This window comes from Rhinoderma darwinii, chromosome 11 (genome assembly GCF_050947455.1).
Source record: "Rhinoderma darwinii isolate aRhiDar2 chromosome 11, aRhiDar2.hap1, whole genome shotgun sequence".
NCBI lineage: Eukaryota > Metazoa > Chordata > Amphibia > Anura > Rhinodermatidae > Rhinoderma > Rhinoderma darwinii.
Window position 1 is genome coordinate 51,203,848 of NC_134697.1, and position 26,623 is coordinate 51,230,470.

Genomic DNA, 26,623 nt, shown 5'->3' on the forward strand with positions numbered 1-26,623 from the left:
TCAAACTTCCAAACGGAATTTTGAGGCAGAAATTCTGCCTGCAAAATACTCCGTGTGAACATAGCCTTAGAATTCCCCCTGGAATAGGAGAGTTTTGTGTGTTTGTTTTCATTTAGTCTGTTACCTTTGCACATGGTTTGTTTACCAACTTTTCCAGGACCATGAATGGTAAATCTGCCTAGCAATGCTACAGTATGTTGGATTCAGCATTGCATTACTAGGCAGATGTGTCGATTACAGCTTCACATTGATTTTTAACCAACTTTTCCGGGCTCTGGGATAGCAAAATGCTATGAGAGTTGGGATTTATCAATGCATGACTAGGCAAATCTGGCATTATGCAGTCTGGGAAACCAAGGTAATAACCACTGTGGGGCTGTGATGGATGACATATTGTTTATATAAAGAACACACAATGCTGCCCTGATACATTGTATGTACACTGCATGTACAATGGTATTAGGACACCTACACATTACACCTACAGAAGCTTTTATGACATCCTAGTCTAAATCCATAGGCATTAATATGGCGTGTCATCGTCCCCCTAAATAGCACCCATTCTTCTGGGAAGGCTCTACAAGATTTTGGAGTGTCTGTGGGAATTTTTACTCACTCATCCAGAAAAGCATTTGTGAGGTCAGACACTGATGTTGGATGATGGGACCTGGCTCACAATCTCTGTTCTAGTTCATCCCTGTTGTTCAACTGGGTTGAGGTGAAGACTGAGTTTGGTGTGGAAGAACACGACTGGCCTGCACACTCAACTATGCCGTTGTGCCCCAGTGCACAAAGCAAGGGCCATCGTCATGCTGGAATAGAGAAAAGGCCTTCCCCAAACAGTTTTCACAAAGTTGGACGTTACAATTGTCCAAAATGAATTGGTACGCTGAAGCATTAATATTTTCCTCCACTGGAACGAAGGGCCCCAGGCCAACTCCTGAAAAACAACCCCATAGCATTATCTATCCTCTTTTCCACTAGGTTTCTGTTGTTTTTGAGCGTCAGAATTGCATAGAATGCTGCAGTATTGTATCCAGGAAAATAAACAAACAAACATGATACCAGATGGAAACATGACTGATCCATTATAAGTCAAAGTAAAAAACATAAAATAAAAATATGGATATGTCATGGCTCCTATAAAAATGGAAATCATGACACAAGTGTAAATAGAGCCTAACTGATCTCTGTAGAATAGTAAAGTTCCATTTTTTTTTTCTTCTATAAACATTGTGTAAAGTTTCTGCACAATTTCCTCAAACTGCAGGGCAATGTTTATTAACTGCGAAGGAGATTTTTTTCAAGACAATGAGGGCATCATTGGTAAATTTAATGCAAGACGAGACTTGTACCCGACGCAGACATAATCCTGGCAAGAACCAATAAAATAGGCAGCCCTATCTGATTGTAGAATTTAATATCCGCAGTACAGTGCATATTTCTAGTCTGTTGCAACAAAGCAGAATGCTCATTGAAAAAAATGCTATTTAATTGATAAGATCATTTTTTCATTTTCCCTGTGCGACAATCTGATGAATGATGCAATAGCAAAGAAAAAAAAATCAACAAGCAGTGCCACTTTAATAACCAAACCAGAATCACATCAACCCGTCTTCAAGATAACGTGACGCTAATGCCCCACTCAGACTAACTAAATCGAAGAGCTGCATTAGCCCAAATTATTTGCATTGGAGTTTTAGGAAAAAAATAGGAATTTGACTCTAGGAAGTCTACATGAAAGTTGGGAGTTGTCAAGTGTACACATACACAGTATAGTACTGCTTTATAGTAAACCACCTCTATGCACAGATCTAAAAGGGAAAAAAAAATGCTTTTGACGGGTAAATCGTAAAAAAAAAAAAAAAGGGCAGTTTTCCTATTCCGCTCCATAGGTTGAAGACTACTGCCCTAGAGAAGCCCTGCTGAAAAGGACACCAATTTTAATTCTTTCTTCCTCAAGTTTTAAATGGGATCGGGGTGTTCTGTTGGACTTTTTCCAAATGCGTACTGCAGAGTATTGGTGACAACTACTACCCATTGTTAAAGCAGTGTGATGTCTTACTCTGAATCAGTGCCCCACACCCCTAGGCTCTAACATCTAACACCTAAATTTATTAATCTTGGGTGGGTAAATCAAATGCAACTTTACTAAGAGCTGGACTTTTCCAGTAATATATAACGTAATATTTTAACATTAAAATAAATTCAAGTCCTGATTTAGAGATTATACAGAAAAAACAACTATCAAATCCTAAAGTAAAAACTTTGATTTATTTTCACAGAATACTTTACAATGTGTTTATGGTGTATTGTACAATATAGACGTAGTGAATTGAAATACACCAATTGAAAATCCAAGCCTCTGTCTATAGCGTTTATAATTAATTTTAAGATGGAAGAAAGCGAAACTAAGTGTTATGTACAAAGGCTGTATAGGTCTTTTCTTAACTGCAAAAACAGCCATAAGAAAACTATATTCATATAGAATCTCATATCATCTTGGCGTGGCTCAGATTCTCAGGACTGCAAAGTAAAGTGATGAAAAATCATCTTTATGCAAGGCTGAAACCCTCATAATGGTCAATAGCCTGGATCAGTTTTTCTCTTAGTGTCTCTTTGCTGGTGTATTTGGGGAGGTCCAAGAGATTGAAACATGTGTGGGCAACCGGTAGGAAATAGTAGCCCCCTCCTGTTGGCTGGATTATAAGTTTTAAACTTCTCATTCCAAGAATAGGTATCCGGTCACTGCCAGTCAAAAACACTGTAAAGAAACCAAACACATGATGACATAGTAGATAGGACTGAGCTGAAGTCTGAATACTGGTAAATAACTACAGCAGACTTCAGATAGTAAACATGGTTGCAATTCATTATAGGGGGATCATTCTTCAAATCTTACATGCCATTGAGATATGCGAGTTTACAAGTTGTGACCCCCTACATATGCCATGAATGACGATGACGTTGTCCTCGGAAGTGAGAGGTTTTGGTAACTTGGGATCTCAGATCAATGCAGCCATAGCGGAGCATGCAGACGAATAGATGAAAATTTACTATGGAATTGTATTACATATTGGTAAATGAAGCTGATAAACTACAAACTTTAGTAGGCAATATACAAAATAATACAATTATACAGACAAATAAAAACATATTTCACATAAAACCATAAACCTAGATAATCTGAGACCATAACCAGGTGAAAATATAAAACAAAGAAAAACATTGCCTAATGTTTCTTAAGACACTGAAAGTCCAATCCATTATCCATTCTAGTTTTAATGTTTTGAATTCTATACCATTCTGATTTTCTGTACGTTTGATACATTTCCTTAAAGCATTTTTACAAAGTTTTTGACTTTAACACTTCCTTAAAGAAGCACTCGGCTACTTCCTTTTTAATCATTAGAAATCTATTGCGCCAATATATCAAATGGCCTTTGTATTATCTTAGTATCTTTTTTTTTAATGCAGCCATAAATTCCATGTTTTCTTGCTGTACAATGGGTCACGTGATCCAACGGTGAGAGTGCTTCTTTAACCCCTTCCCGACATTTGACGTACATGTACGTCATGGAAAGCATTGACTTCCCGCAAAATGCCGTACATGTACGTCAAACGTTTGGCACCGGCTCAGAAGCTGAGTCGGTGCCATCATCGTCGGATCTCAGCTGTATCTTACAGCTGACATCCGACTGTAACGGCGGGGACCGAAATTAGCTTCGATCCCCGCCATTAACCCCTTAAGTGCAGCGCTCAAACGCGATCGCTGCACTTAAGGTGTTTGCAGCTCATCGGAGCCCCAGCAATGAAATTGCCGGGGTTCCGGTGGCTGCAAAGGCAACCGGAGGCCTAATACTGGCCTCCCGGTCTGCCTAGCACCGAAGCCGGTCAAGATCCGCCCGGCGGCGGAGCCTGATCGGCTTCCGTAGCTGCCGGCAAGATGGCGCCGGGTCAGGAGCTGATCCGGCGTCATCAGCGGTGGAGGTCAGCTGTACTGTACAGCTGACATCCACCTGTAACGGCAGGAACCGGAGCTAGCTCCGATCCCTGCCATTAACCCCTTCGATGCAGCAATCGAAAGCGATTGCTGCATCGTAGCGGTTACAAGCAGATCGCCAGCCCTGACAGGCAATCGGGACTGGCGACTGCTGTTATGGCAACAGGAGACACAATGGTCTCCTGCTCTGCCATTACGGAAGCCGATTTAGGCCCCGCCGGGAGGCGAAGCCTAAACGGCTTGCTGTCAGTGAATGACTGACAGATCTAATACATTGCACTACATAGGTAGTGCAATGTATTAGAAAAAAAAAAATCTGACCGTTGGACCTTCAAGTCCCCTAGTGGGACTTGAGAAAAAGTGTAAAAAAAGTATAAAAAAGTGTAAAAAAAAAGTGCAAAAAATAAAAGTTTGAAAACAATAAAAGTTTCAAGTAATCAAATAAAACACAATCCCCCTTTTACTCTTATCAAGTCCTTTATTATTGAAAAATAATAATAAACCATATGTATTTGGTATCGCCACGACCGTAACGACCGGAGGTATCAAAATATTATATTATTTATTGCACGCGGTGAACAGCGTAAAAAAAACCCGTAAAAAACGTTACCAGAGTTTCTGTTTTTTGGTCACTTTGCCCTACAAATATTACAATAAAAAGTGATCAAAAAGTCGCACGTATCCAAAAATGGTACCTATAAAAACTATAGCTCGTCCCGCAAAAAACAAGCCCTCATACACCTCCGTCGACAAAAAAATTAAAACGTTATGGTTCTCACAACTTGGCGACAGAAAAAATACATTCTTTTTACAAAAGTAATTTTATTGTGCAAAAAGTTGTAAAACATAAAAAAGTGCTATAAATCAGGTATCGCCGGAATCGTACTGACCCGCAGAATAAAGTTAACATGTAGTTTATAACGCATGGTGAACGCTGTATAAAAAAACGAAAAAAGCTGTGCCAAAATTGCGTTTTTTTGTTTACCTGGCATCCCAAAAAATAGGATAAAAGGTGATCAAAAAGTTGCATGTACCCCAAAATGGTACCAATAATAACTACAGCTCGTCCCGCAACAAACCAGCCCTTATACCGCTACGTCTATAAAAAATAAAATTAGTTATGGCTCCAATAAGTCAGGAAATAAAAAAATATGCAGTTGTGCCCAAGGGGAACATTTCTTCTGTTTCAAGAGGCGATTTATCAAGGACCTAAAATTAGGGAACCAGGAAGGGGAGGGCCCAAACATATCCGCTGGAAGCGACGGTGCCCGTATTATACCAGGATAATACTTTCCCAGCAAAATTCCCCAAACTACAAAGGCGCGGAGTGTGGACCAAAAGGGGGATAAGAAATGACACCATTTATCAGTGCGACACCGGCCTGTGCAGAAAGGATTGCTTCACAGCGTAACACACATCTATGGATTATTTTTATTTTTTTATACCACCTGACTATGCCCCTTATATACTCCGCCCCGCTTACATGTACCCCCACATTATAAAACACCAGCAATACTCAAACAAATATAGTACCAAGCAAAATCCGCTCTCCAAAAGCCAAATGGTGCTCCCTCGGCCCTGAACCCTACAGCGTCCCCAAACAGCAGTTTCCTTCAACATATATGGCATCGTCATACCCGTGAGAACCCTTTTAACAATTTTTGGGGTGTGTGTCTCCAGCGTCATAAGCTGGGCATGACATATTTGCCACTGAATGGCATATCTAGGGAAAAATATAAATTTTTAATTTGCACCATCCGCAGCGCATTCATTTATGGAAAAGACCTGTGGGGTGAAAATGCTCACTACACCCCTTAATAAATGCCTTGAGGGGTGCAGTTTCCATAATGGGGTCACTTATCAGGGGTTTCTTTTTATTATTTCACATCTGAGCCTCTGCAGTTGTGAACCAATACTTTGTAAATCGCCAAATTAGGCCTCCACTCCGCATGGTACTCTTCACTTCTGAGCCTGGTCGACTGTCCAGACAAAAGATTAGGGCCACATGTAGGGTGTTTCTAAAACCGGGAAACACCGCATAATAATTAGAGAGCTGTCTTGTTATGGTGGCACAAGCCGGGCACCACATATTGGCATATCTATGGAAAAAAATCCCATTTTCACTCTGCAACATTGAGCGCACACTAATTTCTACAAAACACCTGCAGGGTTAAAATGCTTACTACACCCCTTGGTAAATGCATTGAGGGGTGTAGTTTACAAAATGGGGTCACTTCTGGGGGGTTTCCACTGTTTTGGGCCCACAGGTGCCCAGAAACCAATCCAGCAACATCTGCACTCCAAATGGCGGTCCTTCCCTTCTGAGCCCTGCCGTGTGCCCAAACAGCAGTTTATGACTACATATGGGGTATTGCCGTACTCGGGAGAAATTGCTTTACAAATGTTGGGTTCTTTTTTTCCTTTATTTGTTGAGAAAATGAAAAAATTTGCGCTAAAGCTACGTCTTATTGAAGAAAAAGGACTGTTTTTATTTTCACTGCCTAATTCTAATAAATTCTATGAAACATCTGTGGGGTCAAAATGCTCACTACACCCCTAGATGCATTCCTCAAGAGGTGTAGTTTCCTAAATGGAGTCCCTTTTTGGGCGTTTTCATTGTTTTGTCCCCTCAGGGGCTTTGCAAATGTGACCTGGCCTCCGCAAATCATTCCTGCTAAATGTGATCTCAAAAAGTCAAATAGTGCTCTTTCCCTTCTAAGCCCTGCCGTGTGTCCAAACAGCCGTTTATTACCACATGTGGGGTATTGTTTTACTCGGGAGAAATTGCTTTACAAATTTTGTGGTGCTTTTTCTCCTTTAGTCCTTGTGGAAATGAAAAAAAATTAGCTAAACCTACATTTTATTTGAAAAAATGTAGATTTTCATTTTCACAGCCTACTTGCAAAAATTTCTGCAAAAAACCTGTGGGGTCAAAATGCTCACTATACCCCTAGATAATTTCCTCAAGGGGTATAGTTTCCAAAATGGGGTCACTTGTGGGGGGTTTCCACTGTTTTGTCCCCTCAGGGGCTTTGTAAATGTGACATGGCCTCCGCAAACCATTCCTGCTAAATGTGAACTCCAAAAGCCAAATAGCGCTCTTTCCCTTCTCAGCCACGCCGTGTCTCCAAACAACCGTTTATTACCACATGTGGGGCATTGTTTTACTCGGGAGAAATTGCTTTACAAATTTTGCGGTGCTTTTTCTCCTTTAGTCCTTGTGGAAATGAGAAAAAAAATCGCTAAACCTACATTTTCTTTGAAGAAATGTTGATTTTAATTTTCACGGCCTACTTCCAATAATTTCTGTAAAAAACCTGTGCGGTCAAAATGCTCACTACACCCCTAGATAATTTCCTTGAGGTGTCTAGTTTCCCAGATGGGGTCACTTTTGGGGGATTTTGACTGTTTTGGCACCGCAAGAGCCCTTCAAACCTGACATGGTGCCTAAAATATATTCTAACAAAAATAAGGCCCCAAAATCCACTAGGTGCTTCTTTGCTTCTGAGGCCGATGCTTCAGTCCAGTAGCACGCTACGGCCACATGTGGGATATTTCCTAAAACTGCAGAAACTGGGCAACAAATATTGAGTTGCATTTCTCTGGTAAAACCTTCTGTGTTATAAAAAAAATTGTATTAAAAATTTATTTCTGCAGAAAAATATGAAATTTGTAAATTTCACCTCTACTTTGCTTTAATTCCTGTGAAATGTTTAAAGGGTTAAGACATTTTCTAAATGCTGTTTTGAATACTTTGAGGGGTGAAGTTTTTAAAATGCGGTGACTTTTTTGGGGTTTCTAATATATAAGGCCCTCAAAACCACTTCACAACTGAACTGGCCCCTGTAAAAATAGCCTTTTGAAATTTTCTTGAAAATGTGAGAAATTGCTGCTAAAGTTCTAAGTCTTGTGAGGTCATAGAAAAATAAAAGGATGTTTAAAAAACGATGCCAATCTAAAGTAGACATATGGGTGATGTTAATTAGCAAAAATTTTGTGTGGTATAACTGCCTGTCTTACAAGCAGATACATTTAAATTGAGAAAAATGCTAATTTTTGCAATTTTTCGCTAATTTTTGGTGTTTTTCACAATTAAATACTGAACATATCAAGCAAATTTTGCCAGTAACATAAAGTCCAATGTGTCACGAGAAAACAATCTCAGAATCGCTTGGATAGGTGAAAGCATTCCGGAGTTATTACCACATAAAGTGACACATGTCAGATTTGAAAAATGAGGCTCTGTCAGGAAGGTCAAAAGTGGCTAAAGAGGGAAGGGGTTAATTTTAATTGATTATTGTATTTTTTTTTTATTTTGATACTCTAAGCTGAGGCTTTATATTTTCATACACTTGCAATTTTTTTTTTTTGGAAATGCTTTAACTTTCATGATCTAAAAGGTCCAGTTTACAAAGCACAAGGGATCCACAGTATACAAAAAAAAAAACAATATACATGGTAAATTCTACTGTTCAGAAGTGCAAAGTCACGAAGGTAAGTGATAAGATTTTCAGTAGTCAAATACCAAATGGAGCAAAAATTTAAAGAAACAAGACGAATATAAGGAGGAGGGAGGAGGAGGCAATGAAGAGAATGATAAGAAAGAAAGGAATGTAGTACTACATATTGAAGCATGCCGCATCACCACGAAAGAACCTTACTTAGGTCGCTGATCAAGACTCATCTCCCGAAGGATGTCTTTGTATGAATCAAAACTCTGAAAGATAATCCATGGAGTCCAGGTTTGGCAGAATTTATCATGAGTCATGGATGGTGGAGGTCAAGTCTTCCATATGCATGAGGTCGTTGACCTTAGAAATCCAGAGGGACAGAGCAAGAGGAGAGGAATTTTTCCATTTCAATGGAATGCAGTGACGTGCTGCCATCACTAGACAGTGAGCGTTTGTATATATCAACAGGAATGCCGCAGTGATAGAGGAGGAAGAAAGCTGCATCCATAAGAAAGCCTGTGTCTGTGACCTTCCAGATCACCCTCTTAACGCCATCCAAATATGGAACAAGAAGAGGACATGACTAAAAGGTGTGGAGGAGGGTACCATCCTCCAATCCACATCTCCAACAAAGGGGAGATGTTGTAGGAAAGAGGCGATGCAGACGAACCGGAACCCTGTACCAACGAGATAGTAGTTTAAAACTGGCTTCTTGAGAACGAGAGCTGATCGAGGTCTTGTGGGCCAGGGTGAGGATGCGTGTTCATTGCGCGGTTGAGAGGGAAATGCTCAAATCAGTCTCCCATTGTGAGAGGTAGGTCAGGGGGAGGGAGATCAGAAGGATTTTGACGTAGGGTGTAAATTGTCGACAACGTGTGTCGAATCAGATCAGTACCAACACACAAATCTTCCAACGGTGTCCTGTCAATTTGATATAAAGAAGGAGACGACATGGAGGAACAAAAATGGCGAAGTTGAAATCTCCAAAGACCCAAGGGCTGTAGGTTAGGTACCTGAGACAGATCAGAAATAGAGAACCAATCCACACCACTCAGGAAATGAGCTGCTCTGAACTTGCCTGAGGCGAACCAGGATCGAAAGACTGGGTCTGTCAGACCTGAGGAGAAAGAAGGGTTCCCCAAAATGGGGTACATTGAGGAGTGAACTGGGAGTAAAGATGACTTGACCGATGAGATGGAACAACATAACAAAGTAGGGCCAATAGTAGGGTGTTGGCGAAGTGGTTTGAGTTGGGTACAGTCCAGCCATGGAATAACAGCAAGGGGAACCGTAGAGAAACTTTGCTCCTAACTCACCCACGGTTTTAATAGAGCGTGTCTACACCAGTCAACTATCCGCGTGAGGTGGGATGCAATATAGTAAGTTCTAACATCAGGAAGAGCTAGGCCCCCTGACTCTAGTTCTACACGAAAGTGTGCGTTTGAGTCTAGAAGATTTACCATTCCAAATGAATGATGTTTTTCAAGGCGGGCAATTCCCTGCAAATGATAGTGGAATGACTATAGGAAGAGCCTGGAACAGGTACAAGACCCTAGGAAGGATATTCATTTTGAATATGGTGCATCGTCCAATCCATGTGAAAGTACCTTTCGTCCACCTCGAGCAGTCCAACTTTATCTAAGCAAGGAGAGGAGGGAAATTTATGCTGAATAGTTCTTTCAAGTCAGCTGGGATGTGAACCCCAAGATATTTGAGGGCTACCGAGTTCCATTTAAAGCTGAAGGAATGTTCCAAGGTGAGTAAGAGAGAGGAGGGGAGGGAGATGTTCATTGCTTCCGATTTAGCAAAGTTTATTTTGACATTAGACAGTTTAGAAAATCTTTGGAAGATGAGGTTTGGGAGGGATATGGATGGGCTGGTCAAAAAAAATAAATCCTCTGCATACGCTGCAACCTTATCCAATGTAGCACCTGCCTGCAACCCCTAAATGTCAGGGTTTGTGCGAACATGACGAAGAAAAGGCTCCAAGGTCAGAATGAAAATGAATGGGGACAAAGGACATCCCTGTCTGGTCCCGTTGTGAATTGTAAACCCATTTGAGAGCATACCGTTCACATAGACTCTAGCAGAGGGGCAAGAATATAAGGACATTATCCAGCACATCATGTGGGATTTAAGGCCAAGCCGTAGAAGGGTTTCTTCCATGTACGTCCAATTGACTCTGTCAAATGCTTTTTCAGCATCAGTGGACAAGAGCATGAGTGGTATATTAGATACCTTAGCCTTGTGGATAAGGTTAATTGCCTTCGTCGTGTTGTCACGTGCATCTCTACATAACATGAATCCAGCCTGATCCGTGTGAACGATATCCCCCAGCAACGGTGCCAAACGCACAGCAAGAATCTTTGCAAAGAGCTTGATGTCTGCATTGAGAAGAGAAATCGGTCTGTAACTTGCGCATTGTGAGGGGTCCTTCCCAGGTTTAGGAATCACTGCTATGTGTGCCCTAAGTGCATCAGAGGGGAGGGGTGATGAGGTGGAAAAAGAATTGAAGGAAGTTAAGAAATGTGGAAAGCCACAGTCTGCAATGTAGGCTTTAATGTTTGATCGACCCCTGAGGAAGCCACTTGTTGGCGATACGCGTGGGGCTTTTTCTCTTCCTCCCTCTCCCCTAAAACGGTTCTCACACAGGACATGCTGATCTCATGCTAATATTGATGCAACATTTTTGTCCTTGTTCCTTTATCTTTGGCATTCGAACATCTGCTCTAGGGGTTTAGGTGAGTGAGTGGGAGTTACTACTTTGTTTGCCACTTATGGTGGTCTGTCTCCCCTTCCCATTGACTTGTATATGGCATTCTCTATGCCGTTTTTAACCTCTGAATAGCATACTGAGTTCTAATCAAATAAAATATATTTTGGATATTCACATAGCTATTCCATGACTTATTGGTTTTTGCCTTATACATACCCATTCTTTGGTTTCAAGTAACTTGTGCACTGTGAGGGGTCCTTTCCAGGTTTAGGAATCACTGCTATGTGCACCCTAAGTGCATCAGAGGGGAGGGGTGATGAGGTGGAAAAAGAATTGAAGGAAGTTAAGAAATGTGGAAAGCCACAGTCTGCAATGTAGGCTTTAATGTTTGATCGAAAGCTTCTAGAGAGCGTGGCCGGATTGGTGGAGTCCGTGTTATACAAAGAAGCGTAAAAGTCGCGAAATGTAGAAGCTATGTCTAATGACAAATGGGCACGAGGGCGGGAGGGGGCGTTATAGAAGGTATATAAGTATGTATTTGTTGAATACGCAGTGCTCTGGCAAAAGATTTACTACATTGGTTTCCGTACTCATAAAAATGACGCTTACATTTGGATAAGGTAGCTTTGGCATTGGACATCAGAAGGGTTCTAAGGTCTTCCCGTTTCTGGAGAACTATCTTACCATCGGAATCTCGGGAACATTTATGAAATGTCTCTAGGGTCTCAATCTCCGAAAGTAGATGAGTGATGGCTATAGAACATTCCTTCTTCAACCAAGTGCCGTGTTTGATAAACGTACCACGGATGACACATTTATGAGCTTCCCAAAAGACGCGTGGATTAACATCTTCAGTGGCGTTGAGTGTAGAATACTCCTCAATGGAGCGTTGGATATCAGATGTGACAGCCGAGTCACTGAGAAGGGAGGGATTCAATTCCCATCGAGACTGATGAGGGAGCGGGGAATGCAAAGAAAGGATCAATGTGACGAGTGCATGGTCAGAGAAGGTGATCGCATCGATGTCCGCAGATTTGAGGGAATGGAGAGAATGATGCTGGATGAGAAATAGGTCAAGTCTGGAATAAGTGTCATGTGCTGGGAAATAGAAAGAAAAATCCCAATCCGATGGGTGTAGAAGACACCAAGTATCAATGAAATGGTGGTCATGAAAAGACCGTTTCATATGTCGAAGTTGGGAGAGCGAAATCGACGACGACCCGGTAGTGACATCTATAGTTGGATCTAATGCAATACACTTGCAATTTTGCGCCATACAATGACTTGCAAAAGTATTCACACACACACACACACACACACACACACACACACAAACAGAAACACACATCTTGCGGTTTGTCCTGTTTTGCTGCATTACAACGTCAAATTAAAATGGATTTTTAATTCATTTTATGTAATGGACCAGGGAAAATAATCCAAGTGCTTAAAAAAAAAAATCATAGAAAAAAAAAAAAAAAAAGGTTTTGGAGTTCACTAAACAATGTGGTAGACTTTCGAAACTCATGGAAGAAGGTTCTATGGTCTGATGGGACTAAAATTAAACTTTTTGGCCATCATGGGAAACGCTGTGTGTGGCGAAAAGCCAACACTTCCCATCACCCTAAGAACACTATTCCCACACTGAAGCACGGTGGTGGCATCATCATGCTGGGGGGATGCTTTTCAATGGCAGGGACTGGAAATCTGTATAGGATTGGAGAAAAGATGGATGGCAGTAAATACAGGAAAATTCTTGAGGAAAACCTGATTCCGTCGGCCAGAGATTGGAGACTGGGACGGAGGTTCACCTTCCAGCAGGACAATGACCCTAAACATACTGCTGAAACTACACTGGAGTGGTTTAAGGGAACACATTAAATGTCTTGGAATGGCCGAGTCAAAGCCCAGACCTCAATCTTACTGAGAATCTGTGGCATGACTTGAAGACTCTGTACGCCAACGCAACCCATCTAACGTGAAGGAGTTGAAGCAATTTTGCCTAGAAGAATGGACAGAACTCCCAGTGTCTAGATGTGCCAAGATAAGAGAGATATACCCCAAGAGACTTACATCTGTAATTGCAGAAAAAGGTGCTCCACAAAGTATTGACTTTCAGGGGGTGAATACTTCTGCACATTAAAGTTCTCCGTTTTTTTTGTCTTAATTATTGTTTGTGTCACAGTAAAAAATATTTTGCACTTCAAAGTGGTAGGCATGTTGTAAAAATCAAATGGCATAAATGGTTGTAATGCAACAAAACAGGAAAAAAAACATACTTTCGCAAGTCACTGTATGTCACATGTTGAAGCAGGTTTATTTCTTTTTTCCTTTTGCGGACAATATAATTACATCTCCCTGCTGAGGAAGAAAGAAAAGGGAAGAAAGAGGAACACAAAAAAACAATATGGTCATGTAAACCAGCCCTAGAAAGGCGTATATGCCTAAACCTTTGTCCTGGCCCAGGCTAATTGTGAACAGTGCAGGCCACAGTGCCCCCGTAACATAAATTGCTTTATTTGTAGTAATAGTGCCCAGGCTGGGCACTACTGCATTTGCATATACCACAATCATACCTGAATGAATATTTATTATTAAGTATATCATGACAGCAGTATCAAATAATAATACTTACATAAGAACTGCTTTTTCTTTTCAAGTGGCAACTCATGAAAAACCTCCCAAAATATTTTTATTGTAGGATGATCTGCCCAATACTCTCCTTTATATTCTGTATGCTAAATAAAACACAAGATGAAATAAAGCATTAGTGTGCAAATATTATATTATTATAGAGAAGATGCATCTGCTTATATATGATCTAAGAACATACAACACAGCAGAAACATGTAAGTTATTTATATGCAGTGCAGGGGAGCAAGGCGCTACTTATTGGAGGATGGGAGGGAGCCAAAGGAGGAGAGTTGTCAAGCTCTGTGTGTTAGCACATGAATACAGCTAAGGGCCTGTTCACATCACCGTTCCGGGATTCCGTCGGTGGTTTCCGTCGGGTGAACCCCGCAACGGAAAGTGAAACCACAGCTTCCGTTTCAGTCACCATTGATCTCAATGGTGACGGAAACATCGCTAATGGTTTCCGTCCGTCACCGTTCCGGCAGGTTTCTGGTTTTTCGACGGAATCAATAGCGGAGTCTACTACGCTTTTGATTCCGTTGGGAAACCGGAAACCTGCCGGAACGGTGACTAACGGAAACCATTAGCGATGTTTCCATCACCATTGAGATCAATGGTGACTGAAACGGAAGCTGTGCTTTCACTTTCCGTTGCGGGGTTCACCCGACGGAAACCTCAGACGGAACCCCGGAACAGATATGAACGGTGATGTGAACAGGCCCTTAGCCTGCGCGTTAAGCTAGTGCAAAATGTGCCACTACCTGTTTGGAGCAAAATAATTTGTTATGCAGGTTGAATGAGAGGGAATCCATGCTGGGGTGGACTGAGAGGATAGGGGAGCCATGCTGGTGACTGATGTTATTGTACAGTACTAAGTATTCTTCAACCTATGGCTCTTCAGCAGTTATAAAAACTAAAGCCCCATCATGCAAAACAATTCTCTGGTAGAGTAGACTGGGAAGCTACAGGATAAAAGAAGATTGTAGTACATGTCTAGGTAAAGGGCAGGACAATACTTCCCAGATGCAGGGAATGAAATATGTCAGAATTAAATAATGTATTCTATATACAAACTGTGTCATTAATTATTTTTGAGTATTTCATCGTGTTTATTTATTTATGTATTGTACATGATTGCAGACTGCATTAAACACTTTACCTAGTATTCTACTATTTTTTTTTTTCTTTGACAGGACTACCTCCATAGAAAAAAAAAAAAATTGTGCAGTATTGGGTGGTCATGTCAAAGAGGTTTGACTTAACATTTTTTTTCATTTTGGAATTTCCAATTATTTAAAACCAACCAATAGAGGACAAGGTTAGTACCAAAAATATAATGGGATACTGAAACCAGTTCCAGAATGATAAACCTGAACTATGCGAGCAATTATTTGTATTCATTGTATTTGTTCATTAATTAAATATAAATTTTATTTCCTTCTTTTCTAGGTACTAGAATCATGGCGGTATACTCTACACTCTATATTACCTCTGCTTTTTCACAATGAACAAGTCAATTAAACACTTTAAGCAAGTTTGTTTACCAACCTTCTCCAGTTCTTTCCAGTCGTAATTTGTGTTGCCGATAACCATGGCCTGCAGCTCATTTGGATGAAAAAGCTCTAGGACTCTGCCGCCACACACCTTATGAAAGCCTGTATAAAACGCATTAAACAGGGAAGCCACTGAATGATTGAAGATGTAGTCCACATAGGTATCTACAAATTCTTGCCTGTGAATCAAAACATAAACCTATGAACACAACATGACAGAGCAATGAAGTAATCACAAATTCTTTATTTGGCAATTCCACCTATGACATTGTATTAGGGCCTTTTACGTGGGCCAATAATCGGGCAAACGAGTGTACGGATAAACACTCGTTCCAGATTATTGCCCTTTGTATACAGGGCAATGATCAGCCAATGAACAAGTAAACGCTTGTTCATCGGCCGATCTGCTCGTTTATGCAGCAATAAATATTATCATTGTCAGGAGCACATCTCCCTGTGTAAACAGGGAGATTTGCTGCTGACCTGATAGAAATGCATGGGGACGAGCAAAAATAGCAGAGAGAGAGAGAGACCCATACATTCTGCAGCTTCCTAGCAAGTGTTATACAGTGCCCACCAGAAGTTCCAGAAAACCCTCAACTTTTGAACGGCTCAAGGTAGAGGGTTGAAATTTGGTTGGATTTAATGGGGTTGTAAAATCCACCCCCTTGGATGACACGGGGGGGGGGGGGGTCGAGTGGGGGTTCATTTGAAAGCTCTTTTCAATACAAAAACCGTGCTGCAAACTATTTTGAGATAGGATTTTTTTTTCGCTGAGATATTTAACGTTAAAGTTATCATCTTCATTATCGGCTACCGCCGGTGTTAGCATTACTCAAAATGTACCGCGCGGGTAAAATCCTAAACGTGTGTGGGCGCGTGTGCGTGTGAGCTTGGGAATGTCACATCAAGATGACTTTAAATTACAATTGGCCTCGGCGATACAAAATGGACCTGGTCTACGATTGTAACATGATTTCATGTGTAGACATTTCGGTAGTCGCTTGTTATGCTCCACTCAAGACAGATGTATGAGGATTATCACGTACAGGGAGCAGAACATCTAAAGCTTTTTCATCATTACTAGCATGTTTGGGTCTTCTGGATCTTTGGCGTCTTTAAAGGAACAGTGTCATCACAATTTTTTTTTTTATATGTTAAAGATGTTAGTGCTTTATTAAAAACGTTTATATTTATTTGTGTGTTTGTGTTTTACTTTTTCTTATTTTTACACTTTTTCTTCCCTATGGGGGCTGCCATTTTTTTTTCCATTTCTGTATGTGTCGATTAACGACACATACAGACATGGAATACGGCAGCCAAAGTCCCATAGGGACTGCGAACGGGGCCCGTTCCATCCACTAACATGTACGCCGTCTGTGTGGGAACTGCGCATGCGCCGCTCCCACACAGTCCAATTTGAAATGCGCGCCGTCCGGCGCCATTTTCCTGTGGACCGGAAGTCGCGGCCGGACAGTAAGATTACTACTTCCGGTCGCGGCTTCCGGACTTGTGCACTTGGACCAGCGGCAGCAGACGGAGCGGACGGGCCGGAGGGAGCCGCGGCGGCAGGAGCAGGTAAGAGATTTCAATGTATGTTCGTGTTTGTGTGTGTTTACTACTGTATGTAAACCTACTACACTGTGTGTTAGCTCAAAAAATGGCGACACACAGTGTAGGAGGTTAGACCGTTCAAACCCCTCGTTTATCCCGGCACTAGCCAGGATAAAGGAGGGGGGGATGCTGAGAGCTCACTAGAGCGAGGGCTTTTTACCCAATTTTGCAATGCTGCAATTTTGGGAATAGCTCCATCTAGTGACCAGCAATGGGAAATATTATAAATTAGAATTAATTTATAATATTTCCTGACTCGTGAAAAAAAAATAAAAAATTTGAACAATGTTTAATCACCTACACACTAAATGTTTAATTAAAAAAAACAAAACATGTTTTTCTGGCAACACATTCCCTTTAATAGAAATCGGTTATTTTGAAACTATGAACAGTTCTTTTAACAGTCGACAATGAACTTGGATCACAGATAGGATAAGTGGAATTAAATAAAGCCGCTACTTCTCGATAGGATCTTATTTTTTCTTCGCCATACCTCCTCATCATCAATAAAGTGATCCTTTCTGTTTCGATCAAATGCATTTTGATGTGACATTCCCAAGCTCGCTCTCACTCACACACACACACACACACATTTAGGCATTTACCCGCGCGGTACATTTGGGTAATGCCAACACCGGTGGTAGCCGATAATGAAGATAACTGTACGTTAAATATCTCAGTGAAAATAAATCCTATCTCAAAATCGTTTGCAGCATCGTTTTAGTATTGAAAAGAGCTTTCAAATGAGCCCCCACTGGACACCCCGTGCCATTTAAGATTTTGCTGCCCCCACCCCCAGGGGGGTGGGGGTGTTTGTTTTTTTTGCCATTAACTAGTAGATTTTATGACCCCATTAAATTCCACCAAGCTTCAACCCTCTACCTCAAGCCGTTCAAAAGTTATGAGGGTGTTCCCGGAACTTTTGGTAGGCACTGTAAAGCTCATCCCACTGCTGGATTCACAGTTACACTGCTCAGTACTTCTGTATAATGTCCTCCATGCTGCTTCTATATATGTGATAGATATTTATTGGGGGAGGGTGGGGGACAGCACCATGGGAATAGGCACTTGCCAATAGGAGGCTGAGACTAGGTAGGAAAAGCCTCGGCCCCACCGAGGCAGTCATTAACCTTCCCACAGATACTGGCTGAATCAGTTTGTACAGAAAGCAGTAGGATAAGATAAAACAACATGTCCACGATCCGGGGGAAAAAAAACAACCAAAACAACCAACAAACAAACCAAAAGTGTGCAGGATCTGTGTCTGCCAATGAATACAACAAGAAAAAGATTTTAGGGTGCCTGCCGTTTTATTTTTCCGCCCGGGAAAATAAACCCTCTGACTCCCATTGGAATCAATGGGGGTGGATTTTGGGCATATCTTGGTGCCGAGGAACAATTTCTGTGAATCCTAATAGCCTTGCATTCTGTGCATATTGTAATGAAGGGTACTTCTAGTTTGGAGGTATTTCTTATGAAACATAAAAGGGATACTACATAATCATCAGAACACAAGCATTCAGTCCCATAGTGAGGAGTCATAGTGGGAGGATGGAGAGAAACAAAAGTAGATTTCTATTTTCCCCTCTATGTATGAAAGTCATTCTTATTGATTTTATTTTGGATTATCACTCAATAGAAAGTATGAAGAACAGGACGTGCTGAAGAATAGTCAATACAAGCTACATCTGTGTCATCGCGTTATAGTTCTGTATTAAAGAGACAGCAGATAAGAAACATAAGCTTTAAGGTACGGTTTATCAGTTTGTGGCAGTTCTGATGGGCTACCAGGTTTTGCAGTTGTTGGAAGCCACAATTTTTCACTATAGCATTTAAGTTTAAAAAATGTTTCCCTTGACTTTCACCTTCTATATGCAAGTGATTATTTTTCGTATCCAAACTTCTCAGAAATATTTTCTTTAGACATTTTAGATGCACATGAAAAAGAAATATGCGAGGCAGAGCTGGGTTTGGATTGTGTGAATGTAAGGGTATTTTCACACGCTTAACAAAAAAAGTCTGTAAAATACGGAGCGGTTTTGAAGGGAAAACAGCCTCTGATTTTCAGACGTTTTTTTAATCAACAAGCGTTTTTACTGACTTTTTGGAGCGCTTTTTCTATTGAGTCAATGAAAAACAGCTCCAAAAACATCTCAAGAAGTGAAATGCACTTTTTTTACGGGGAGTCTTTTTACGCGCCGTTATTTGAAAATGAGGCGTAAAATAACGCCCCGTCGGAACAGTATGCCGTATTTCCCATTGAAATCAATGGGCAGATGTTTGTAGGCGTTCTGCTTCCAATTTTTCAGCCATTTTTTCGGGACGTTTATGGCCTGAAAAACAGCTGAAAATAGTCTGTGTGAACAGGTCAGTGATACCTGTGGGAACATTTAAAGGGGTTCCTTTATTCCACCCCATGAATCAGAAAGTGATGGCAGTGATGGGAATAACCCTTTAAGACATGAAGTATGAAATTAATACAATTATTCGCCCCCATGCATTTTGCATCTTTTTGGCAGCACATCACCAGTTCAGACGGGGAGATGTGCTGCCGACAAGCAACCATTTTTCTGGTCACATAAAAGACGCCATCAGCCAACGAATGAGCGCTTGCTCGTTTGTCGGGTGATTGCTGCCCTGTTTACAGAGGGAAATAATCGTTCACCCAATCAATGGTTCGTATAAAAGGGCCTTAAAGAGGACTTGTCACTCTATTTTTTAAACCACATACATCCCCTTATTCCCGGTGTTCTCTCGATTTTATTTCTTTCGGCCCTCCCGTTGTCCCGCTATGGCCTCTTCTCCGCTTGGTGTCTAAAATGCTAACTTTGAGTAAAGGTACAGAAAAGGAGGAGACCATCTCTCCTCAGTAGGCATTGCCTCCTGCATCACTGTGACCTGCTCTGATTGGACAGCATCACAGTGATGCAGGAGACAAGGCCTACTGAGGAAAGATGAGATATTCTCCTCTCTGTACCTTTAACCAAAATTAGAATATTAGGCACCAACCAAGCGGAGCAAGGTCTGTAGCACGAAAAGGAGATAACCAATTTTTTTTGTAATTACAGGACACCGGGAATAAAAGGGAGCTGTGTGTGTTTTTTTTTAAAAAAAACAAAAAAAAAAAAAAAAAAACAACCCATGAGAGGTGCTCTTTAAAAATTCATACCTTTGGTTAAGGCTTACCCCTTTATTATTTATTTTTACATGCTGGCTGCTTTTTTGCTCTGCTCCTTTAGGGCGCAGCTATGATCAGGGACTGTCTAAATGGAAGCCGGTAGTATGAAAGCTCTGCTTGTTTGGACCGGATGCGGTGTATAAGTACAATTCCACACCAGGCCAGACAAAGAATGCTCTACGCGAAACAGCTGTTGCCTTATGTGCAGGCTTACATTTTACCCCGTTGGGATACCTACTAAGATCACAATAAAGTCATATGACTATTGGATGAGTGCCGCCTCTCTTTCTTCTATGAATTCAGTTTACGGCATGGTTACATTTCTGTTGAGCACCACCCTTTTGGCTTTTTGCGAGCCCCATGTCCTGCCACCCTGAGTTTGGCACGCAACAGATTACGGAGTAGTGCCAGTTACACCTCTATCCTGTTTTCACAAGTGCACATCAAGCTCACCCGCAAGCGCATGGATTGCTTACAATTGAAGGATTATGAACTACAAGCAGGTACAAAATTTTGCAGTTAAAGTTATACTGGTTATTGGCTAGACGATAATTTTCAGTGTGAGTGTACTGAAGCAAAATGACCCTGTGTAATGAAGGAGCTTGGAGATCTGCTATAAAAATAACCAGGACTTAAACGTGAAGATCTTGGCACTCAGACATGCTAATTAATAAACAAAGGTTATTTGTTCACACTGGCATTTATAGGTCTGTCATCAGTTCTTTGCATTATGGAAATGAAGGGTTTACCGGACCGTCTGAATCTATTTATATCCTGGAGGCATGAGTGGTTAGCGTCGCTGGCATATCTGTCAGCTGCGACCTCTGTTCACTAGACAAGTCACCTTTCCAAAATAAATGTACATCTTCTTAGTTCAAAGCGTGACTGAAAAAATGCAATTTTTTATTTCATTAAGAGAAATTAAGCCATATGTTCAACTTTGATCACCGTTTTACAGTCATTTTGTAAATACAGTGCATTACTTATCTTGTACTGATCCTGAGTTAGGCCCCATGCAGACAACCGTAATTTTTACCCATAACTACGGATAATCTGCGGACCCATTCATTTTTATAGGCCACGGACACCTTTCCGTATATTTATGAATGTGTGTCCGGGGCGTAGCCATGATCCGCAAAATATAGAACATGTCCTAATCCTGTGTGCAATGCGGCACGGACTCGCCCATAGAAGACTATGGGCACATGCAAAATTGCGGATGGCTACATGCACACAACTATCTAACCACGTCAATCTGTAGCCGTCCATAATTGCGGAAGAATTGCTATGCGACGCAGGGGATCCCCCTAGAAAATGGAGCCTGAGCGATCCATGTGACCTTTTCAAGGGGTTGGGACATGTTGGTGACATCATTTGTAGCCTCCCTTTTTTTTGCGGATCCGTAAATACGGCTACACTACGAGCCACATTTGCAGACAGTAAAATCACTACGATCGTGTGCATGAGGCCTCAGATTGTATTATGGACCAGAGCTGCATTCACAATTCTACTGGTTGTTAGAGGAAATTGGCAACAAGCTTGCGTTCAGATCAATCCTTAACGGTTTAGTTTATTTACCTATAATGTAGAAGGGGAGTTAGCTATACTTTGCACCAGGCTTTGTACAGTAATCTGATGTAAAGACTACACTTCCCAGAATGCAAATAGACAGAAGAAGCTATATGCACACATTGAGGTAGCAGGAAATGTTGGGATATTTCAGCTCTGATGCCTGAAACAATTTGAATGCATCTCTGGGCTATAAGGCCCTGTTCACACGGAGGAATTTGCAGGCAGAAAAAAATCTGCCTTACAATTCCAATTGATGCAGATTTTGACCTGCGTGCATTTTCTTGCCGCAGCGCTCACTTCATTTTTCACCGGCGGTCATTGAGGACCGTGGCAAAAAATGCGGCAAAGAACACTTTCTCTGCCTCCCATTTATTTCAATGGGAGGTCAGAGTCGGAACCACGGCAAGAAAGAACAGGTGGCCGTTTTTCCCCCAGAGCAGCTAAAAGCCGCCACGGAAATAAAAAACACCTCCACCTCCCATTGAAATCAATCAAAGGCGGTTTTGGAAGTTTTTTGGAGCAGATTCGACGCGTTTTCTGCATCAATAAACTGTGTGAACTGGCACTGATACATGCTTCAACTCAGAATCAGTCCAAAATAATAATGCAATGTATTTACAAAAAGGTACTCAACTTATTATGTAGATTAGCTATATAATAATATGTGCCCCCCAACAGTCCCAGATTCCAGGAGGTTTCCCGGGCCAGCCAGCGGGATATTTAAACTGCATCTGCATCTTCAGGAAGCAGATGCAGTTGAATTCAATGGTGGAGCAGGGAGCCGTCAGCTCCCTGTTTGCGCTGAGCTACACAGCGCACAGAACGGAAGAAATCTGCATTATAAGGCTCTATGGGGGCATTATACTGTGGGGAGGCACTATTGGAATATTATACTGTGCCACTTTGGTTCATAGTTTGTTCTATTATTGCAGATCAACCCCAAACACAGCACATGGACGTGAGTGGCGCTATTCTGGAAAGAAAAGCAGACTAGCCCCAGATGACCCCTTTAAGAACTTTGTAAAGAGCAAATTGCTGAAACCTCACACATTTATGTTTCATGCTAAGCAATTGAAGGACTTACTCTAGTAGCACAATGAGTCTCTGTTATAAAGGTTTACAAATAACTGTACCCCATTAGATGTATGTACAAAAGTCCATATTCTGACCATATGTATAACTAAAAATAGCATTTTTATTTTACATATGGGAAGACAAGGAGTTAATTCATAGAGAGTAGTGAAATGAATTACAAATAATTTACTTGTTTTTCTGATTCACAGAGGTCTCTTGACCATTAGGAATTAGTTCCCTGATTTCCGTAGTTCCAAAGTTATCCACTGTGACCTGTGCAAAAGAAAGGAAATGTTTTGGAACATTATATCTACACATGTAATATCTAGCATGCCAAAATACAAAGTGTCCTCCATTCCCTATAAACCACACAGATTTTTAAAAAGTGTCAAGGGAGTAAAAAGTACAGATTTTTTGCGCAAATATAGCATGCACCATAAGACATTGTTAAAAAAAAAAGAAGAAAAAAAGGCATCTCTGGCTCCATTACTGCTTGTTGGCAGCTAAATATGTTATCAATGACATTTCCAAGAGGGGAGACATACTGTAAAATTGAGACAGAACGTATCTTCAATGTCATCTTCCATGTAGTCCAGCAGTAGCTGCATGCTCCTGAAACACAAAAAGAGGTGTTGATTTAAGACCTATCTTTGGGCCAGTTCACACTGAGTTTTTTTTACACGTTTTGTTGACGGGGAAACCACGCCAAAAAACGGCCGAAAATGCCTCCCATTGATTTCAATGGGTGGCGGAGGAGTTTTTTCCCCACGAGCGGAAAAACCACCTAGCGGGAAAAAGAAGCGACATGCCCCATCTTCGGGCGTTTACGTCTCTGACCTCCCATTGACATCAATGGGAGGCAGAGAAAGCGTATTTCACTGCATTTTTTTGCCACGGTGCTCAATGGCCGCGGGCGACAAACGCCACGAAAAACGCGGCAAAAGGCGTGCAGGCAGATCAAAATCTGCCTCAAAATTCCAGACAGAAAAAAAACTCAGTGTGAACATAGCCTTTATTTCAAAGAAATTCTGTGAACTTCAAATCAAATGTGCAAAAGATTTATCCCAAAGAAGACTGCATACAAAGTGTCCGTTTGGCATTTATGTGCCAAGCAAACTCCTGACGCAGTCGTCAAAACTATCCAGTTACCTGAAGGAGACCAAAAAATAAATAAAAAGTGTCCTCTTGACCTCCGTCGGGCTGATGACATTCCCTGTTCTGATTTCTGGCAGGTGAAGTGTTGTCATGTAGATCTTGTACAGATTCAAATCATTACATACATGGATGCCGCAAGATTATACACACTTAAAGAAAACTTCCAGTGGAAACACAACTTTCCATGTCTGCATTCCCCATCTCAATGTATACCACACTCTACACTTCTTTTATATATACTCTACTTACTTTTTGAATTGATGCCTTGTCTGTGCTTTAAAAAAGCCTCCATCTTGATTAATAATTTCCCCAGCTTTCTTTTCCGCTCTGCTTTGCTATCAATCCCATGATGCTTCAGCACTGCATCACATGACCAGCTAAAGACCACACCATTTCTGCATGCTGGGGGACACAGTGATTCTCATTCTCTCTATATTCTCCTAAATAAGCGGAGAAACCGTATGTACAGTGAAGGAAATAAGTATTTGATCCCTTGCTGATTTTGTAAGTTTGCCCACTGTCAAAGACATGAACAGGCTATAATTTTTAGGCTAGGTTAATTTTACCAGTGAGAGATAGATTATAGAAAAAAAAAAAAAAAAAAACACAGAAAATCACATAGTCAAAATTATGTATATTTATTTGCATTGTGCACAGAGAAATAAGTATTTGATCCCTTTGGCAAACAAGACTTAATACTTGGTGGCAAAACCCTTGTTGGCAAGCACAGCAGTCAGACGTTTTTTGTAGTTGATGATGAGGTTTGCACACATGTTAGATGGAATTTTGGCCCACTCCTCTTTGCAGATCATCTGTAAATCATTAAGATTTCGAGGCTGTCGCTTGGCAACTCGGATCTTCAGCTCCCTCCATAAGTTTTCGATGGGATTAAGGTCTGGAGACTGGCTAGGGCACTCCATGACCTTAATGTGCTTCTTTTTGAGCCACTCCTTTGTTGCCTTGGCTGTATGTTTCGGGTCTTTGTCGTGCTGGAAGACCCAGCCACGAGCCATTTTTAATGTCCTGGTGGAGGGAAGGAGGTTGTCACTCAGGATTTGACGGTACATGGCTCCATCCATTCTCCCATTGATGCGGTGAAGTAGTCCTGTGCCCTTAGCAGAGAAACACCCCCAAAACATAATGTTTCCACCTCCATGCTTGACAGTGGGGACGGTGTTCTTTGGGTCATAGGAAGCATTTCTCTTCCTCCAAACACGGCGAGTTGAGTTAAAGAGGCTCTGTCACCAGATTTTGCAACCCCTATCTGCTATTGCAGCAGATAGGCGCTGCAATGTAGATTACAGTAACGTTTTTATTTTTAAAAAACGAGCATTTTTGGCCAAGTTATGACCATTTTTGTACTTATGCAAATGAGGTTTGCAAAAGTCCAAGTGGGTGTGTTTAAAAGTACAAGTCCAAGTGGGTGTGTATTATGTGCGTACATCGGGGCGTTTTTAATACTTTTACTAGCTGGGCGCTCTGATGAGAAGTAACATCCTCTTCTCTTCAGAACGCCCAGCTTGTGACAGTGCAGATCTGTGACGTCACTCACAGGTCCTGCATCGTGACGGCCACATCGGCACCAGAGGCTTCAGTTGATTCTGCAGCAGCATCAGCGTTTGCAGGTAAGTCGATGTAGCTACATTGACTTACCTGCTAACGTCGAGGCTGCTGCAGAATCAACTGAAGCCTCTGGTGCCGATGTGGCCGTCACGATGCAGGACCTGTGAGTGACGTCACAGATCTGCACTGTCACAAGCTGGGCGTTCTGAAGAGAAGAGGATGTTACTTCTCATCAGAGCGCCCAGCTAGTAAAAGTATTAAAAACGCCCCGATGTACGCACATAATACACACCCACTTGGACTTGTACTTTTAAACACACCCACTTGGACTTTTGCAAACCTCATTTGAATAAGTACAAAAATGGTCATAACTTGGCCAAAAATGCTCGTTTTTAAAAATAAAAACGTTACTGTAATCTACATTGCAGCGCCTATCTGCTGCAATAGCAGATAGGGGTTGCAAAATCTGGTGACAGAGCCTCTTTAATGCCAAAGAGCTAAATTTTAGTCTCATCTGATCACAGCACCTTCTCGCAATCACTCTCAGAATCATCCAGATGTTCATTTGCAAACTTCAGACGGTCCTGTACATGTGCCTTCTTGAGCAGGGGGACCTTGCGGGCACTGCAGGATTTTAATCCATTACGGCGTAATGTGTTACCAATGGTTTTCTTGGTGACTGTGGTCCCAGCTGCCTTGAGATCATTAACAAGTTCCCCCTGTGTAGTTTTCGACTGAGCTCTCACCTTCCTCAGGATCAAGGATACCCCACGAGGTGAGATTTTGCATGGAGCCCCAGATCGATGTCGATTGACAGTCATTTTGTATGTCTTCCATTTTCTTACTATTGCACCAACAGTTGTCTCCTTCTCACCCAGCGTCTTACTTATGGTTTTGTAACCCATTCCGGAATTGTGTAGGTCTATGATCTTGTCCCTAACATCTTTAGAAAGCTCTTTGGTCTTGCCCATGTTGTAGAGGTTAGAGTCAGACTGATTAATTGAGTCTGTGGACAGGAGTCTTTTATACAGGTGACCATTTAAGACAGCTGTCTTTAATGCAGGCACCAAGGTGATTTGGAGGCTGAACTCTTAATGGTTGGTAGGGGATCAA

General features: G+C 41.5%; 1 protein-coding gene across 5 annotated transcripts in view; it reads right to left on the reverse strand.

Moving 5' to 3' along the window:
- Window positions 1–2,259: 2,259 nt before the first annotated feature.
- HERC4 (HECT and RLD domain containing E3 ubiquitin protein ligase 4) overlaps window positions 2,260–26,623 on the reverse strand; it is a 119,512-nt gene continuing 95,148 nt past the window's right edge. For all 5 annotated transcript variants that reach the window (XM_075841428.1, XM_075841431.1, XM_075841427.1 and 2 more), the window contains 5 exons: window positions 23,338–23,404; window positions 22,983–23,065; window positions 15,350–15,533; window positions 13,803–13,905; window positions 2,260–2,764 (listed from right to left, as the gene is read on the reverse strand). In XM_075841428.1, the coding sequence (XP_075697543.1) occupies window positions 2,556–2,764; window positions 13,803–13,905; window positions 15,350–15,533; window positions 22,983–23,065; window positions 23,338–23,404 (646 nt within the window). In that variant the 3' untranslated portion in view covers window positions 2,260–2,555. The remainder of the gene's footprint in view (window positions 2,765–13,802; window positions 13,906–15,349; window positions 15,534–22,982; window positions 23,066–23,337; window positions 23,405–26,623) is intronic.